The following is an 18,165-nucleotide window of genomic DNA, read 5'->3' on the forward strand; positions in this document are numbered from 1 at the left end:
GAGCAGCTAGCTATCTACCACAGCAGCCTACAGTACTGTACACTAGTCTACAGGAACAGCTAGCTATCTACCACAGCAGCCTACTGTGCACTCCACAGGAGCAGCTAGCTATCTACCACAGCAGCCTACAGTACTGTACACTCCACAGGAACAGCTAGCTATCTACCACAGCAGCCTACAGTACTGTACACTAGTCTACAGGAACAGCTAGCTATCTACCACAGCAGCCTACAGTACTGTACACTAGTCTACAGGAACAGCTAGCTATCTACCACAGCAGCCTACAGTACTGTACACTAGTCTACAGGAACAGCTAGCTGGGCGCTATGGGTACTACTCGGTACTACTGCTATCTACCGCAGCAGCCTACAGTACTGTACACTCCACAGGAACAGCTAGCTGGGCGCTATGGGTAGGCCTACTACTGCTATCTACCACAGCAGGCACGAGCGACCTCATATGCTGTTCATTCCCCCAAATGTAAGCAGCTGCCAGGCTTTTTTGTGTTTTCTGTAATGAGGCAACACGAGCAGCTTTGGTGACATGACAGATGCTGAGGAGTCAGTGAGTGTAAAGGAAACGTGTCCTGAGGAAGCCAACACAATTAACACACATAAACACACACACACACACACACACACACACCCTCTTCCATCATCTCATAACACTGATATTCACACTCCAGTGACTCTCCTCAGACCGAATAAATGTTACTTACACACATACAGTACTCACACACACACACACACACACAAACACAGACACAGACACAGACACACACACACACACACACACACACACACCTCCATGTATTTACTGCCTGCTGAAATTAAACAGAAAATTGCTGTGCAATTCCACCTGGACATGGGGTGTGTAATAATGGAGAGGAGTGATATCTCTCCCTCATGCCTGAGCGATCCAGGCAGCCGCTGAGAGCCAGAGCACAAATTAATTTGCACTCTCCCAGAAATGAAATTCAGAAATGACTGCAAATGACCTGTCCTTGCCTGGAAGTGTCTGGGGAGGGTTAAAGTAATAGTGGGTGTCCTCATATCAGTCCACAGCACCAAGTGTACCCCGCAATCCCACCCAACCCACCCAGCCAAACCCCACCCAACCCAAACCCCCCCCCCCCACCCCACCCCACCCAACTCAACTCAACCAAACCCACCCCACCCCACCCAACTCAACTCAACCAAACCCACCCAACCCCACTCAACTCAACTCAACTCAACTCAACCCGACCCCACCCAACCCAACCCAACTCAACTCAACTCAACCCCACCCCACCCAACCCCACTCAACCAAACCCCACCCAAACCCCACTCAACTCAACCCCACCCCACCCAACCCCACTCATCCCCACCTCACCCACCCCACCCCACCCTTCTTCTCACCTGTCGGCCGTTGCCCTTTGACCCCTGAGCGCTGCAGCGTCCCAGGCTGCCGTTGGGCGTGGTGCCGCAGCTGCTGATGATCTGGAGCTGCTTCTCGGCGCGGTCAGCGCGGTCCAGAAGCTCCTCGATGAACTGCTGCAGCCGCACCTTCGCGTTGGCCTCCCGCGCCGCCGTCTCCTGGAGGAACTGGTCGATCTGGACCACCTCTCTGTTGGGGATGGACAAAAGGGGCGTTAGGACTGAACCACCTCTCTGTTGGGGATGGACAAAAGGGGGCGTTAGGACTGAACCACCTCTCTGTTGGGGAGGGACAAAAGGGGCGTTAGGACTGAACCACCTCTCTGTTGGGGATGGACAAAGGGGGGCGTTAGGACTGAACCACCTCTCTGTTGGGGATGGACAAAAGGGGCGTTAGGACTGAACCACCTCTCTGTTGGGGATGGACAAAAGGGGCGTTAGGACTGAACCACCTCTCTGTTGGGGATGGACAAAAGGGGGCGTTAGGACTGAACCACCTCTCTGTTGGGGATGGACAAAAGGGGCGTTAGGACTGAACCACCTCTCTGTTGGGGATGGACAAAAGGGGGCGTTAGGACTGAACCACCTCTCTGTTGGGGATGAACAAAGGGGGCGTTAGGACTGAACCACCTCTCTGTTGGGGATGGACAAAGGGGGGCGTTATGACTGAACCACCTCTCTGTTGGGGATGAACAAAGGGGGCGTTAGGACTAAACCACCTCTCTGTTGGGGATGGACAAAAGGGGCGTTAGGAATCAGAGGTGCGTTCAAATTTGGCAAACAGTGGCGAAGGTTGGCGGTGAACATGACATTTCTTTGAACAGTTAAATTTGAACGATTTGGTGTTAACATTCCATTCAAACAGTAATTGGATTGTTGCGTTCGTCAAACTCACGTCCAGTTCCACCGTATGTTCGCAGAGCACTACCTCCTCAGACTGTTTGTGATTGTCAGCAAACGTTCGCTAAAAACTCAAGTCTAACAGAAAACTGTTTGCAAGTGTGAACTTGAAGGCACCACCTCAGGACAGGGAGGTGGACACCTAAACACAATTAAAAACAACTCCATAATAATATCTATCAGACACTTTGTAGAGGGCCAGCATGTGTACTCCATCAAAAGGAGATGCATTCTTCAAAGCACTGATGAGGCACAGAGGATTATCTTTGGTGCTGGTGACTGGGGAGAGCAAATGGTGCCACTGAGACTGATGATGCTGAATATCTTTATTCTGCTTTTACATCTGATCTTAGTCTTTCTCTCACTCGCTAAACACACACTCTCTTTTACATCTGATCTTAGTCTTTTACATCTGATCTTAGCCTTTCTCTCACTCGCTAAACACACACTCTCTTATACCAACAGGCTAAAAAGGAGCATGTCTAAAAATACAATAAAACTATTAGCATTAACTCTTGGAATTACATTTCTGTTATTTCACACAAACACAACATCTTTTTAAGCTCATAAACAAACGCACTTCCTCTCTCTCTCTCTCTCTCACACACACACAAACACACACACACACACACACACACACCATGCACCAATACGCAACAACAAACAAACATGTTCACATAACAAGTGTTTGAATCTGTTTAGTTTTCTGCCTCATCCTCCTCTGTCTCCTTCATCTCTCCAGCTCCTGCATTCTGTAACTCCCTGGAGGAGCGGCCGGCGCTGCAAATGGCTCTGGCTGCGTTATCTCTGTGTACTGGAGACTTCTCTCACATAAACAGTGACCGCTGCTCTTGTCAACACATCAGTTCAACAATCTTCATATAGACACACAACAGAAAGTATACACACCCAGCTGTATACACACCCAGTCATCTTTGTCTTGCACACTGCCAGGAACACACATTCACACACACTCACACACATTCGCACACACAGACACACACACACACACACATACACACAGATGCAGTTTGAAGGTCATCTATTCATACCCAAATTCTGACTCAGCCGCTCTACGGGTTTTATGTTGTTAGTCTCTCCCTTGACAGGGGACACTGTTTGTCCCTTTGAAAATGAAGTCCTTCCTGTCTTCAGGGCAAAGTCATCCCTGCTTAGCGATAGCAATTAAACTGCCCATTTAATGAAGTCATGAAATGAAAGACCATGTGGTATCACAAGCATCTTGTAAATCATTCGTTTTGGGCTATGAAACAACATATAAACACCACCCCTTGGAGAATTTTTGGGCATTATATCTTCTATCTCAATGCTGATGGGTGTATGGCTTTGAGTAGATGCCTTCAGACACTGAGTAGCCAAAATGACACGGTTTCCTTGAAATGTGCTTGTCAGTAGAGAAGATACTGTTCATCAATGTTCTTTGTTTGGTGTGTGTGTGTGTGTGTGTGTGTGTGCATGCATGTGCACATGCGTGTGTGTGTGTGTGTGTTGTGAACCCAAAGGGTCCTGTCCCCTTGTTTGTTTCTCCCTGTCCTGGAGTCACAGCTGAAGAGACCAGAGCCCAATCCTGTCCCCACATAAAGCCCAGCTCCAGGCTGCGTGTGTATGCGAGTAGCTCTGCTCCAGGCTGCGTGTGTATGCGAGTAGCTCTACTCCAGGCTGCGTGTGTGTGCGAGTGAGGGAACGCGGTGCTGGAGACTGTAAGGTATCAGATGAGGCTCAGTCAGATGACCCCAGAGCCAGCCAGGGTCTGCTACAGTACATCCAGCCAAGCACAACACTTATGCTAAGGACTCAGAGGTGTGAAGAGAACACATGCAAATAGGAGAGACAGTGAGAAAGAGAGACAGACAGAAAGACAGTGAGAGACAGAGAGAAAGAGAGAGACAGAGACAGTGAGAGAGACAGAGAGAAAGAGAGAGACAGAGACAGTGAGAGATATAGAGAAAGAGAGAGACATAGAGAGAGACAGAGACAGTGAGAGAGACAGAGAGAAAGAGAGAGACACAGAGAGAGAGAGAGAGAGGAGGAAATGCACGAGTTTAAGCATGAAACCACTGAGAAATAATCTGAGCTCTTATCCCCAGCTTGGTAGAGTGTGCAATTGAAATATATCCTGCTAGCTTTAGCCTCTTTGCATTTGAAAGGAGTTCTATGCCTGTCGTAATTCAATAACACAGGAACCAACTAAAAATTGAAAACACACACACACACACTTATACTATGCAGTAAATGGAACGTGTTTTAAAAAAATGGCATAATATTTCTATCATACCTGGCACAGCAGATAGCTCACAGACTTTTACAGTCATACATACCAGTGTTAAACACATTTTAGTTTATGTTATGAATATGTGCCTAAATTCACAAAGAACCTGAAGTATGCTAATCACAAACCAAGTTACCACTTTATTACAGTAAAGCCAGAGGAGTTGAAACTCTGACAACATTGCTGGTCCTCTCCCTGTGGTGAAGTACATCCAGTTTGCAGGTGACATCTAACTAAATTTCTTAAATCTTCATTCAATGTCTCCATCTCTCTCTCTCTCTATCTCTCTCTCTCTCTCTCTCTCTCTCTCTGTCACATTCTGTAAAGGAGGCATGACCTCGGCCAGGTTCGGTAGGCCTGGAGAGTGCCCTTAAGTGACCCGTCTATTTTGATTATGTAACCGTCTGACCAAGCTCCCAGGAAGTTCCTCTGCTAAACAGACATACACACTGTACATACTGTACTGTGTATGGTTTCTGTAAGTTATGCAAATATTTAGGAAAGGACACTGATGTCCACACCACCCTGGAGAGAGTGAGATGTCCACAGCACCCTGGAGTGAGTGAGATGTCCACACCCCCCTGGAGAGAGTGAGATGTCCACAGCACCCTGGAGTGAGTGAGATGTCCACACCCCCCTGGAGAGAGTGAGTCCCACTCGAGGGCATCCCAGTCCACACTGCCCCAAGATAGTGATGCATCAGCTGGCTGTGGTGAGCCAATGAGCGCTGGAGCAGTGGGCCATAAAGAGAGGACACTCCCTACAGCACACACCCAGCTATGGGACATCACAACACACCCAGCTATGGGACATCACAACACACCCAGCTATGGGACATCACAACACACCCAGCTATGGGGCATCACAACACACCCAGCTATGGGGCATTTAACACACCCAGCTATGAGGCATTTAACACACCCAGCTATGGGGCATTTAACACACCCAGCTATGGGACACAACACCACAACACACCCAGCTATGGGGCATTAAACACACCCAGCTATGGGGCATCACAACACACCCAGCTATGGGACATCACACACCCAACTATGGGACACCACACACCCAGCTATGGGGCATCACAACATACTCAGCCAATCACATACTGTACCCCCAACTCTCCTCTCTCTCCCTGTTTCCTAGTTACCACAAATCGATAATGACTACATAACACACACAGACGGACACAAGGTTGATTAATCTGCTGTGAATACCAGCATGTGTTTATTTCTAGAAGGAAGCCATTTTGCATGAATGATGCGGGCACAGAAGGCTCGATGCAGTCTGGCGCAGGAACAGACGGCTGGCACTGGCACTGGCACTGGGCAGTCCCACATCTCTGTTCTGGGATGGCGGCTAGGTAGGACACGGCCGGACACAGCCGGACACGGCACGCATCTCTACCAGCATACTCCATAGGAGGGGCATTCTGGGGAACAATATCTCACAATTACCCCACAATTACAAGCAGTCCCTGAGGGACTGATAAGCCACAGTGAGCTGGGCTCTCCAGTGCTGCCCTGTGCAGCAGGCTGTGGGGGGGGGGGGCGGTGCTGGAGCTTTAGCGGTAGCAGCAGCGCTAGGCTACTGTGGGCACACTCCCCTCCGCCTCTACGCCACACTCCGCTGGGACTCCGGAGGAAGTGCTGCATAACTGTGGCCCCGTCAGCAGGACTAGACACTGGCAGATTGTGTGTGTGTGTGTGTGTGTGTGTGTGACAAGAGACAGACTGAAATTTGCAGGGGACACGACAGACACTGGCCATCTTGAACAGCATGAAGGTGTAACAATAGGTTTCCTGCTGCCTGTCCTAATTAAAATGTCTCTCTCTCTCTCTCTCTCTCTCTTTCTCTTCCTCTCTCTCCTCTCTCTCTCTCTTTTCCCCGATGTCAGCATGTACGTCTTGATAGACTAAAACCGTTAACTCAGGGGTAAAAAAATCACAAACAAGCCCACAAACGTCACACAGGAAGATCTGCCCACTGGGTCACATGAGACATCTGCATTCAGGACTATGGTGCTGTAGCTTATTAGGTCTTATACAGTTTATGCCGTTATTAGTCTGTAGAATGTTTTTCATTTCCCTTCAGTAATATGCAGTTATGGTGACCACCAGAGAGACTCTGAGATGGAGGACAAAGGAGAGAAAAGCCAAGACACCCTAAAGATTTTGCTCCGTTTCTCCACACAAGCTGTTGAGGGACGCATTGTCTTGTATGCTGAGTGTAGCCTGTGTAGTGTGTAGCATGCGCCTCCACAGCCCTGTGGGGAGAGCACTGAACTCGTAACTGCTACTGAGCCGTTGTCTGCTGTTGCGTGGCACGTGTCAAAATGGAGGACACACACACAGCCACACTGTCTGGACATGAAGGTCTACCATACAGCATGCTACTCAGTCAGAACAGACCATTACGGTTATTTAACTCTAAATGCTAATGTCTGGTTTTCCACTGAAAAGCCCCACATGATCAGTGCTGGAGAGACACCGAATGAGAGAGGCTGGTTATCTCTGGATATATAGCATCCCAGAATGAAATGAGTGGAGTAAATGGCGCAGGACTAATAAAGAGCCTGACGCCTGACAACTCCACGGCCACTCATATTCTGATGTGACACTTCAAAAAATAGTCCCCATGGGAACCATCAGTATAATGATCAAAAGCAGGAAATGGGGCTAGTGCTAGAGAACCTGTGGATAGTCTCAGAGAGAGCAGAGGTGGGAAGGTAGAGTGAGGAGCAGGTGGAGGAGTAATGTGTAGGTGGAGGGGTAATGTGAGGAGTAGGTGGAGGCGTAATGTGAGGAGTAGGTGGAGGAGTAGGTGGAGGGGCAATGTGAGGAGCAGGTGGAGGGTAATGTGTAGGTGGAGGGGTAATGTGTAGGTGGAGGAGGGGTACTGTGTAGGTGGAGGAGGGGTAATGTGAGGAGCAGGTGGAGGGGCAATGTGAGGAGCAGGTGGAGGGTAATGTGTAGGTGGAGGAGGTGTAATGTGAGGAGTAGGTGGAGGAGTAATGTGTAGGTGGAGGAGGGGTAATGTGTAGGTGGAGGGGTAATGTGTAGGTGGAGGAGGGGTAATGTGTAGGTGGAGGAGGGGTAATGTGAGGAGCAGGTGGAGGGGTGGGTACAGAGCATAAGCACTCTTTTCATGATCACTAATCTGATTACATGAGTCATTTCACCGTGTTAAAGAGGAACTATGCAGGACTGGCGATTTCATCTCTGGTTTCGGTTTTGTTTTTCGTTTTCGCTCGTTTTATGCTTGCATATTTCTCTGCAGAGCTTCCCCGACAGATTTAGCATGTATATTTATAGGCTATATAAATATATAAATTGCAAGCGTGGTTCTTCTTGTTCCTTACGTGTCTCAGACTTCCAGATGTAAACAAGAGCGATCGTCTCCTGCAGAAACGGCAAGGTTGCAATAGCGGATAGGGACACTGGGGGCGGGAGGAAATATGACTGTTTTCGATTAAACTGGTCAGTCAAGCAAAACAACGATTTCTGAGCGATTTTATGACTATGAAAAAGTTGCATAGGGTCTCTTTAATGCTGAGGAGCTTAAAGACATGCCCAGGTTCATCTGGTGACCCCCTCCGCAGGCGCAGCAGCCTCCCCGTCAGGCAGCACACATCTGGCCCAGGAGAGGGGGACGCAGAGGGGGGAGGGCACACTGGACTGGTGCAATAATAAACAGCTCTCCTGGTTTGTGATAAAGGGATGAAATTCCTTAACATGATTCAGGTCTCTTTGAACAGCAGCACACATTGACAAGCCACGGATATGTGACTGATGTAATTGCCTGTGGTGGTGGATGTAACTTCATCCCTGGGGAGCTGCTATGTGCTAATTAGAGAAAACAAGTCAGAAGTCCAAAAACTGGGTCTTGAGTAATTAGAGTCAGGGGCTTTCATGAGCAAGGACTCAATCTCATTTAGGCAAAGAACTCTAGAATAGTGGAATAGTGGAACGTAAGTCAAACCAAACTGCAGAGGCAGTTAAGACATACAGTAGACGTACACACACACACACACACACAGATGTCAGACAATAACGCGTGATTGCAGGTTCACGTATATCAGATTGTGACTCTGACGAAAGACAAAGCACAAGAAGAGCAAGATGAGAGGGAGATATGTGATAGTTTGGGACAGAAGAGAACGGAGAGTGGGGAACAGAGAGCAGCATCAGGGTGTAGATTATCTCATTATGCACGTTTGTGCAGAGAGACCTTTCAAAGCAGTGCCCACAGCGCCGCTTTTATTGACAGACAGACGGACGGATGCCGGCTCACTCAGTCTATCACGTCCACCTGCCCAGCATGAATAAGTCATGATCTCTAAATGCTCATCAACACCATTGAGGACCGTTTCCCATCATTATGACTGCGTCTCATTAGGTCCTGGGAGAATTCAGCATTTCTATTCATGGGCTGGGGCCGTGTTTCAGTCCATGGAGGCTTCGCTGGACTGCGATGCGTGCGGCTATTGATGAAGAAGCGGCCATTGTTTGGTTGCCAGTTGTGACGGTCTCTCGGTGGTGCTTGTCGATTCTCCGCCACAACACTAAAGCGCATGGCAGACTTGTTTTGCTTAGAACGGGGACAAACTTGCACATGAATAGCGCTTCAGCAAGGCACCCCTTTGATTCCCAATATCATGACACGAAAGATAAAGAGACCGAGGCGGAGAAGAGGAAGAAAGGATGAAGGACAGGTGAAACAAAATGGCCTCTGTGGCGATAGAAACAATCTGGCGAGAGACGTGCGCGCTACGTTGCCAGACATGGCAGAGCGATGAGGTGCGCTGGAAAACGAGGAGAAGATGAAGAAGGAGAGGTCGAGGTGTGAGCACGCCGCACGCTGCAGCCGCGCCTCCTGCTGATGGATTCATCACCTCCGTCTCAAAGCGCCTCCTCGCAGCTGCCTGCCTGCCTGACTGGCTTCTCAAGGCGGACTCTAGATCCAGGTCTCTCCACAAATCAATCAAGGAGAGTAAATATTTCAGCCAGAGCCCTGTGCCTCCCTGAACTGTGCAACAAACTGCCGCCTGTCTCACAAGAAAGATCAATGCTCTAGTTTTCATGAGGAGCACAGTGGGGGGGGGATTCACAAGCACATGCACACACACAAGGCATCCAAAAGCTCCAGCGCCATGTGATGTGTCCTTTACTGGGGAGTCTCATGACCCCCGCTGAGAAGGAAACAAACAGCTTCCCCTGACGCCTCTGGCTGATCACTGTCTTAACGCTATCTTAGCTATTCACAACAGGCCTCGTGTGAATGGGCTCTTATTACAGGAAACTACCTTATAAAATTCTGCATTATGGCGCTGAAATCCAATCTGCCCGTTGGTGTCAGGGCGCCCGGAGAGAGGGGATTATGGGATGTAGTCGCCAGGGTGAGCTGGAGCCTCAGTGGTAGTCGAGCACCTGGGGTCATGGCAGCGTCTGGCCCACGCTGGCCCCTCCTCACCGGACAGAGCCGGAGGAGCACAGGGCCGTGATGAGCGGCGAGGGCCGACAGCTGCTGATCCTCGGAGGTGTGGAGCGTCTGGATATACTGCTGGATTAACTCTGAAAGCACCATTGTCTGCTCTCTGCCTCCAGTCCTTTCGCTTCAAGGCCTCACAAATCAAGCCCTGCCATGTCCACACTGGCACACAGAGGCAGGCGGGGGGGTGAGAGACGGAGACGAATGGGGGTGGGGGTAGCCAACGGTTGTGCACCCCCTCAGGCTCCTGCTAGCATAGGGCTCTGAGCTGTCAAGGCCTCACTGGGGGATCATTCTTTATGCTGCAGCATTCCAATAAAACAGGGCTACAGTACAGTACGTACGCTAGCAGTAGCTTAGCTGAGTGTAGTGGGAATGATCATATAAATGTGACAATCACAACAGATGTTTATATTTAGCAAAGTGCTACGATAAAGAATAGCGGGAGCAGCGAGCTCATTCAGCGTGTGTGTGTGTGTGTGTGTGTGTGTGTGTGTGTCTGCATGGCGGGAGGCTGATCCTCAGAGACACTGCTGCAAACGAGGACAGCTCCCATCCAGGCACCGGCGCTAGGCATTCTGGGACACAGCTCTCAGGTCCTGGGCTTGTTTCCACGGCAGCAGTGGAGAGAGCCACATCACAAGTCTCCTCCCACTGCACAATCTGCATCATGTTTTGCAAGAGGCCGTGAAAGAGAGAGAGAGAGCGAGAGAGAGAGGGAGAGAGAGGTGGGGGGAGAATGAGAGCAGGCGGTGGTGGGGTTACATGATGTACAGAATTCAATTTGCACTGGTAATCAGAGTGGCCGTTTGATCACAGGGCCCGTCTCATTCAGTTCAGCCCCTCCATGACTCCTCCTCTCCACCTCCATTTTAAATCCAGTCCCAGGTCTCAGGCCTACTCCTCCAGCTACATATAGGCTCCTAGTATGCCTCTATTTCTATCTATTATCCTGTACACATATATAGTATGCATGTTTGGATGTATATGCAATGCATGCTGATATTGTAGAGCAGGGACCTTCTCCACCTGTACTGGACATCCACGGTCAGAAGCCTGGGTGGGTCAGAGGTAATGTGTGGGTGTAACTTCCTCAAGAACTGACATCCACACGGCAACAGCAGCCATCAAATCGAGCTTTCACAATTTCCTAAAGCCTCAGAAATGGGGCCGTGTGGGTGGAAGTGCTGTGCCACCTCCAGCTGCAGTCATACAGCACTGATCGTGCTCAGGCTGGCTGCACTTTGGTAGGCGTTGTGCAAGCTGCATCTTCTTTTATTCCTTCATTTTCTTTTTTCCCCTTTTCAGTAACCCACTCGCTCTAAATGAGATGTTTTATGGCGTCTCCGAGGTACAATAGAGCAGAGTGCTGCTGCGTTCTCCTCAGTAGGAGTCGTGTGGTGTTATGGCTGAGGAGCTCTGCTGTGCTGTGCTCTGCTGTGCCGTGCTGTGCTGTGCTGTGCCGTGCTGTGCCGTGCTGTGCTGTGATCTGCTCTGCACACATGCAGGCCTCAGCCCTCTGGAGTCGTGTGGTGTTAAGGCTGAGGAGCTCTGCTGTGCTGTGCTGTGCTGTGCTGTGCTGTGCTGTGCACACATGCAGGCTTCAGCCCGCTGGAGTCGTGTGGTGTTAAGGCTGAGGAGCTCTGCTCTGCTCTGCTGTGCTCTGCTCTTCTGTGCTGTGCTGTGCCGTGCTGTGCACACATGCAGGCTTCAGCCCTCTGATCCTCAGCACTTCACATCTCTCCTGGACGCAGACGCAGACTGATGTCAGCTGTGCTAACCACTGTGTCTGCCATCAGGTTGCACTCACCACAGGAAGTGATGTAATCACAGCTGAGCATGTGACCTCCCCGCCCTGCGTGCAGCCGACCCCAATCTATTAAAATGGATCGCCCGAGGATATCCTTAAAATGCTAATTATTCAGCTTTTTACTTTGACTTTCACTGATAACATCAAAGGAGATTAGTGAGGACTAAAAATGTCCCTCTTGATTTTCTGCAATAGACAGAAAAGTGACTGCTCAGCAAACTCACCCAAACAAGCCATCAAATATGTATAAGTCCTCAGTCGGTGGCAGGAAGTCGTGAAACAGAGGATGAAATATGCTTTACTTCCCACTTCTGGCAGGGAACTTAGGTGAGTATGCATATAATTCCTAACAATTAGACAAACATGCACATCCTGGGCAAAACGTTGCATAACCAATTTTTTGGTAAATTACACCTTTTACAAAGTGCTCCACTGAAGCATATCTTTAAGAGCAGTTGGTTCTATAATCATCAACAACCATAATCATAAAGACACAATAATCTGCGATCTGGAGGGACCACCCAGGAGATACAAAGCAATGACATTTTCCACACCGAGGCTCAGAAGTGCAGCAGAAAATTCAGTTATGTCTTCTGGGAAACATTTAGAGGTGATTATTATGTCTGAATGTGTTACAGAAGTTTCTGAAACGTTGCAGTGACATTAAGAAGGATGGGCCATGTCGAGGCCTAACTTTATTACTTCGATCTTCAAGAGTTCAGTCCTGTCTGTTACTGTTAGAGGCAGTCATGCTTGTTTGAACGGCACAGGGACCTCTGCCATATGAGGTTTGGCTATTTTGGTCAGCCACATGTTTCATTTGTAGGCTGTGATGTATTTTTTTCCATTTCTAAACTTGGCTGCGCCTCAAATCCAGAAAGACATAAAATAAGACAAAATTCAACTGCCAGCTTTCCCCTCAAGTCTAGCGTAGGGACAGAATGGGCACGCAAAATGTCTACCTACTTTACCAAAGCCAGCAAGAAACTATAACCTCAATTGGAACACACCCAGAGAGAGAGAGAGAGAGAGGGAGGGAGGGGGAGAGAGAGAGGGAGAGGGAGGGGGAGAGAGAGGGAGAGATAGATAGAGAGAGTGAGAGAGAGAGAGAGAGAGTGAGGGAGAGAGAGGGAGAGAGAGAGAGAGAAAGAGAGCAAGAGAGCGAGAGCTCTTAATAATGCTCAGGTCTTGGCTGCTCAGTCTCATCTTGCGTGGCGGAGGCCGGCGGTGCAGAGGCACGTCCTGAGAGGCTGCGGTAATGTGCTGGTAATGAGATCAGCGCTCGGCTCTGGACAGTCCCTCCAGACGACTGCCGACAGTTGGCACGCAGAGCAGCCGCGATGGGCACTGACGATGGGGAGAATGTTCTCCTCTCTCCGCCCCACTATGTCTCCGCTCATAACAGCCTCTCGCAGGAGAAGCCTACTAGAAGGGGGAGGTTAGGAGCTTACTGACTTTTAACTCTGATTGGCTTCTTCAAGACATGAATGAATGGAGCAGATTGTGCCCATAATGTCCCTCAGTAACAAGATCAAAGCAGCATTCAATGATAAGCTATAAATTAGGACGCCAGAACAGCCCAGTCGCACACAGAGGGCCCTCATTTAAAAAGCCCACAAAGTGTAAATGTTTGTATGTCACTTTGGACAAAGGCGTCTGATAAGCAACATAACGGTAACCGTAACCGTGTACAGGCTGTCACCAGGCACGGCCCTCATGCAGGAGTTCTGGCCATGGTGTTGCATAGGAGCAGTGAGAGGACTCATCAGTGCTTTAGTTCAACTTCACACTTTACACTCGATCGGCCCACCATTCAAATAAGGCCCCACCCACAGTGTGCACATATTCATCACAGTCAACACACTGAATGTGTACACTGTACAAACACATTTTTCAACCATTTGCTCACTTTAATCTACTATGTCTTGGTTTAAATGAGTTGTTCACCTGGTTGTACCACTTGACAATGCCGAGAGTCCCATCATTGACCCACAAACAGACAGACAGACAGAGCAGAGGCAGGCAGCTGGCTACAGGCTGCCTGAGAAAGGTGCACTCTGCTGGGGGACAAAGACTGGAGCAGAGGGGACCCCATCATGGAGGTGTAAATAAATGCTACCGTGTAACTACCGGTACAGTAGCTGCAGTGAACACACACACATACGCACACACACAGAGATACATACATACACAATCAGACAAACAAGCAAACACACACACACAAACACAAAACACCCCAAATGGATAGCAACCAGCAGTGACTGAGAGCTGACTACACAGGGGATCTGGACAGCACCCACACAGCAGCTGCCTGCCAGTCGGTTACTCAAACACATACTGTATATCAGTGCAGTCAGCAGCTCTACCATTCCACACAACCAACATCTGGAGCAACAACACACACACACACACACACACACACACACACACACACAGACACAGAGACACACACAGATACACACACAGATACACACACACACACACACACACACACACACACACACACACACACACACAAACACACACACACACACACACACACACACACACACACGCACATTAGCACGTTAACATTAGCACAGTGCACATGATGAGACTGTACGGTGTGACTCACTGTTGCTTGTGTGTGAGCTCCTGGTCCTTGGTGACCAGGTCCTGCTTGAGGCTGGCCAGCATCTCCACGGAGACGTCCACCTGGCGGGAGAGCTCGGAGGCCTTGCTCTCCAGGTCCTGCTTCTCCTGGCTGAGGCGCTCGCTCTCCACCTTGGCCCTCTCCAGCTCCGAGCTCTTGCGCTCCAGCTCGGCCTGCAGCCGTCCCACGCGCTCGGCGATCTTCTGCTCCACCTCCTCCGACAGCTTCTCCAGACGCTCGTCCAGCTCCAGCCGCTCGAACGCCCGCGCCTTCAGCCGCGCCAGGCCCTCCTCGTAGGCCGCCTCCACCGCGCTGGCCGCCACGTTCGCCGCCGCCACGGCCACCGCCGTGCTGCTGGGGCCGGGCGGCCCGTCGGACGAGCTCATGGCTTTCTTCACCAGGATGTCCCCCAGGGGGAACTCCACGTTGGGCAGGTAGCGGGCGGCGGCGGCGGGGGTCAGGCCGAGGTCGTCGGCGCAGGGCAGCTCGCGGTAGGGGGAGGCGGCGGCGGCGGCGGTGGCCTGGTTCAGCAGCGCGCCGTCGGCGGCCACTAGGGGCAGCAGAGCGGCCGCGTCGCACACGCTGTTGGACTTGGACAGCACGTACAGGGTCTCGTAGGTGTGGTTGTACTCCAGGTGGGCGCGCAGCGACGACAGGCTCCGGAAGCGCTTGTGGTCCCCGCAGCGAGGACAGCGGTAGGGCAGGTCCAACGAGGCCATTCCGGGCCCACCACCTGTGCGATGGGGGGGGGGGGGGGCACTCACACAGGGTGCAGGTGCCTCATGCAGCAGCAGCACCTGGATCTCATCTCAGACGCAGGGGGGTACTGTACAGCAGTGGAGCGGGACAGGAGGAGACTGCAGCAGGAGAGGTGGGGCCACCCGCATAGTGAGTGACCATCACAGACACACACACCTGGACGTGCTTGTGAGCAGAGCTTGTGTACGCACACAGACACAGATCTGACTTCTGGGAACTCTCTTCTCTCTCTCTCTCTCTTCTCCTAATCCACTACACCTAAAGACAGAGAAAGAACAGTGTCACGGAGAACATACTGTACTGTAGGGTATATGGAATAACAACATGATAACAACACATACATACCGTATATGGAATAACAACATGATATAAAAACACACATACAGCATATATATGGAATAACAACATAATAACAACACATACTGTCTTGTACATATGGCATATGGAACAACAAGATAATAACAAAACATACATACAGTACGGTATATGGCATAACAGCATCATAACAAAAATTTTATCAGCTGATCACAACAAAATGCTATATACTATGCACTATACTAAAAGTGAAAAAGGTTTTCTTTCTTTCATTTCTGGAAACTTGACTTGCTCTTCAAACATGAACGTGTGGTGAGTTTGACATACTGCACAATGTCATTAGACACAACTTAAACGCTAGCATTGCTGCTTTAAGTCTCATTGGCATGATGTCGCTCTTCATCTGCGGGCCAAGCTGGTGTGGCCACCTCCCTCCTCTGAACCCTCAAGCTCTCCTAAACCCACTGATCCACACACCAAAGGCTTCCACTGTGTTTGAGGGCCAGATATGGTACCAATTCTGGCTTGTTACATTTGGCACAGAGAGAAAGGGTTTAATTCTTCTAAATATAGGCGTGCTCCTCTACCTACCAGCACATTCTTGCTGCATGTGCGAGATGTCTAAAAATAAAATCTGAAAAAAGAAAAGCACTTCCTGGAGTTCTTGCTCACTGCTGATGCAAAAGACTGTGTCATACCCTTGGATGATGGAGGCAAACACAATAGCTCTATTCATCACATTCAATAACATTGTCTACATTTGCCATTTTAATTCACTGCACAGGACAAATAAAGTAATACATTTATGCTCTCATTACAGAAAACATTGAGGTGGAATTACACTTTTTCATCCATTACTGCTACCCATTAATATCATCATTGGAAAGCAAGGAGGCTATTAACAGAAATCAATACTTGGAGACCACACTGAGAGTGATGCACTGTCCACCACGGACACTTTATGACTTCACAACAGCCATCTGCTTCAGTCTCAGAGGACGCCAGGGCCGGCCATTAAAACACTGGCGGAGCATCACTCGGACGCCACTGTGTGTGTGTGTGTGTGTGTGTGTGTGTGTGTATGCGACCTTGCAAAGTGCCTCCCACTCGTCTCCACGGGCTGCATCACCCCCACCCTCCTATCCTTCACCCCCACCCTATCCTTCACCCCCACCCTCCTCTCCTTCACCCCCACCCTCTCCTTCACCCCCACCCTCCTCTCCTATCCTTCACCCCCCCACCCATCCCTCCGTCGGAGTCTCTTCCTGGCGTTTCATGGCCCCTCTAACTTCCCTTATTTCTTATTCTGCAGTGCACTCTAAAAACAGGCTTCTCTGTGGAGGTGAGAGCTGGCCCCATTAGTGATTTTGGAAGTATGTGTGTGTGTGTGTGTGTGTGTCTGTGTGTGTGTGTGTGTGTGTGTGCACTCCCCGTAATGTCCCTGAGGTCCTAGTGTCCCTGTGAGTATGTGGAGGGCATATTAGGCCATTTGTCTGGCGTGTCCCCCTCCCCTCTGGCTAAAGCCTCAGCAGCATCCTGCCTCCCGTCCCTGTGTGTGTGTGTGTGTGTGTGTGTGTGCTGCTGCTGTCCTCACAGGCCTCGGCTAGCCGGGCTATTTGTGTGTGAGAGCGGACTCCAGCCCTGGCCGCGCCCCAGGGGCCGCTGTGTGTGAACCGAGTGAACCCCCCTCTCCTCTGTCCTCCTGCATCACCTCCGCTCCTCCTGATCCCAACTGTCAGCTGCTACACCGTCACTAGGGGCCCAGAGACAAGTCCATCTACTACAGGAAGAAGGGCCTGAGTGCCCAGCACAGTGTTGAGCTGGCAGTTAGCCTGCTAGCCATGCTCCCTTGTTTAATGAGTTCAAATCGCTAGGCTAGCCATGTGAGCCTGCTATATGTGCAGTCATTTAGTCCGGCTAATGAAGTCTGAGCAGCGTCAGGAAGTGAGAAATGCACCATTTCTCTGTTAGGAGCAGCCAATAATAGCATGTGGGACAAGCCTAAAAACAGCCACCAACTCTCCCACAAAGGCACCGCACGCACGGGGAGATGACAGGCCGAGCGACGAGCTCTCCCACAATGTCATCGCACAGGGAGATGACAGGACTGAACATGCCGTCTGACAGGTGCAAATCACAGACAAAAGGCCTCCGTACACCCACGGACACAATGGACTGTAGTGTCCAAAACGCTCCACACAGACGGCTAACCGGTAAACGGTAGCAAATACAGTACAATCAACTCATTGAGATGGACACATTTCCTACCGAAAGTAGGGATTCCTGAAACAGCATCCTGAAGTAGTTTACGTAACCATCTCATCACGAATGATCATTTGTCCCTTAAAAGGTTAACCCAAAGTGACAGTAAATAAAAAGTCCAGTCCCAGTAAATAAAAAGACGCCATGAGCTAATCCGTCTGAGTGGTTGCACTCCACTCCAGTGGAACTGGGAGCCGCTGATGGATGGGGCCGTTTTAGCTGATTGCAGAAATGGTCTGTGGAACGGAACATGCCTGTCATGTAACTTCTGGGTTGTACACTAAAGCTTCCC

General features: G+C 50.1%; 1 protein-coding gene across 1 annotated transcript in view; it reads right to left on the bottom strand.

Moving 5' to 3' along the window:
* fbxo41 (F-box protein 41) overlaps positions 1-15,256 on the bottom strand; it is a 45,510-nt gene extending 30,254 nt beyond the window's left edge. The window contains exons 1-2 of the mRNA XM_062552801.1: positions 14,520-15,256; positions 1,398-1,605 (exon numbers count right to left, since the gene is read on the bottom strand). Coding sequence (XP_062408785.1) covers positions 1,398-1,605; positions 14,520-15,256 — 945 coding nt within the window. The remainder of the gene's footprint in view (positions 1-1,397; positions 1,606-14,519) is intronic.
* Between the last annotated feature and the right edge of the window lie 2,909 nt (positions 15,257-18,165).

The sequence above is a fragment of the Sardina pilchardus genome, chromosome 2 (assembly GCF_963854185.1).
Source record: "Sardina pilchardus chromosome 2, fSarPil1.1, whole genome shotgun sequence".
Classification (NCBI taxonomy): Eukaryota; Metazoa; Chordata; class Actinopteri; order Clupeiformes; family Clupeidae; genus Sardina; species Sardina pilchardus.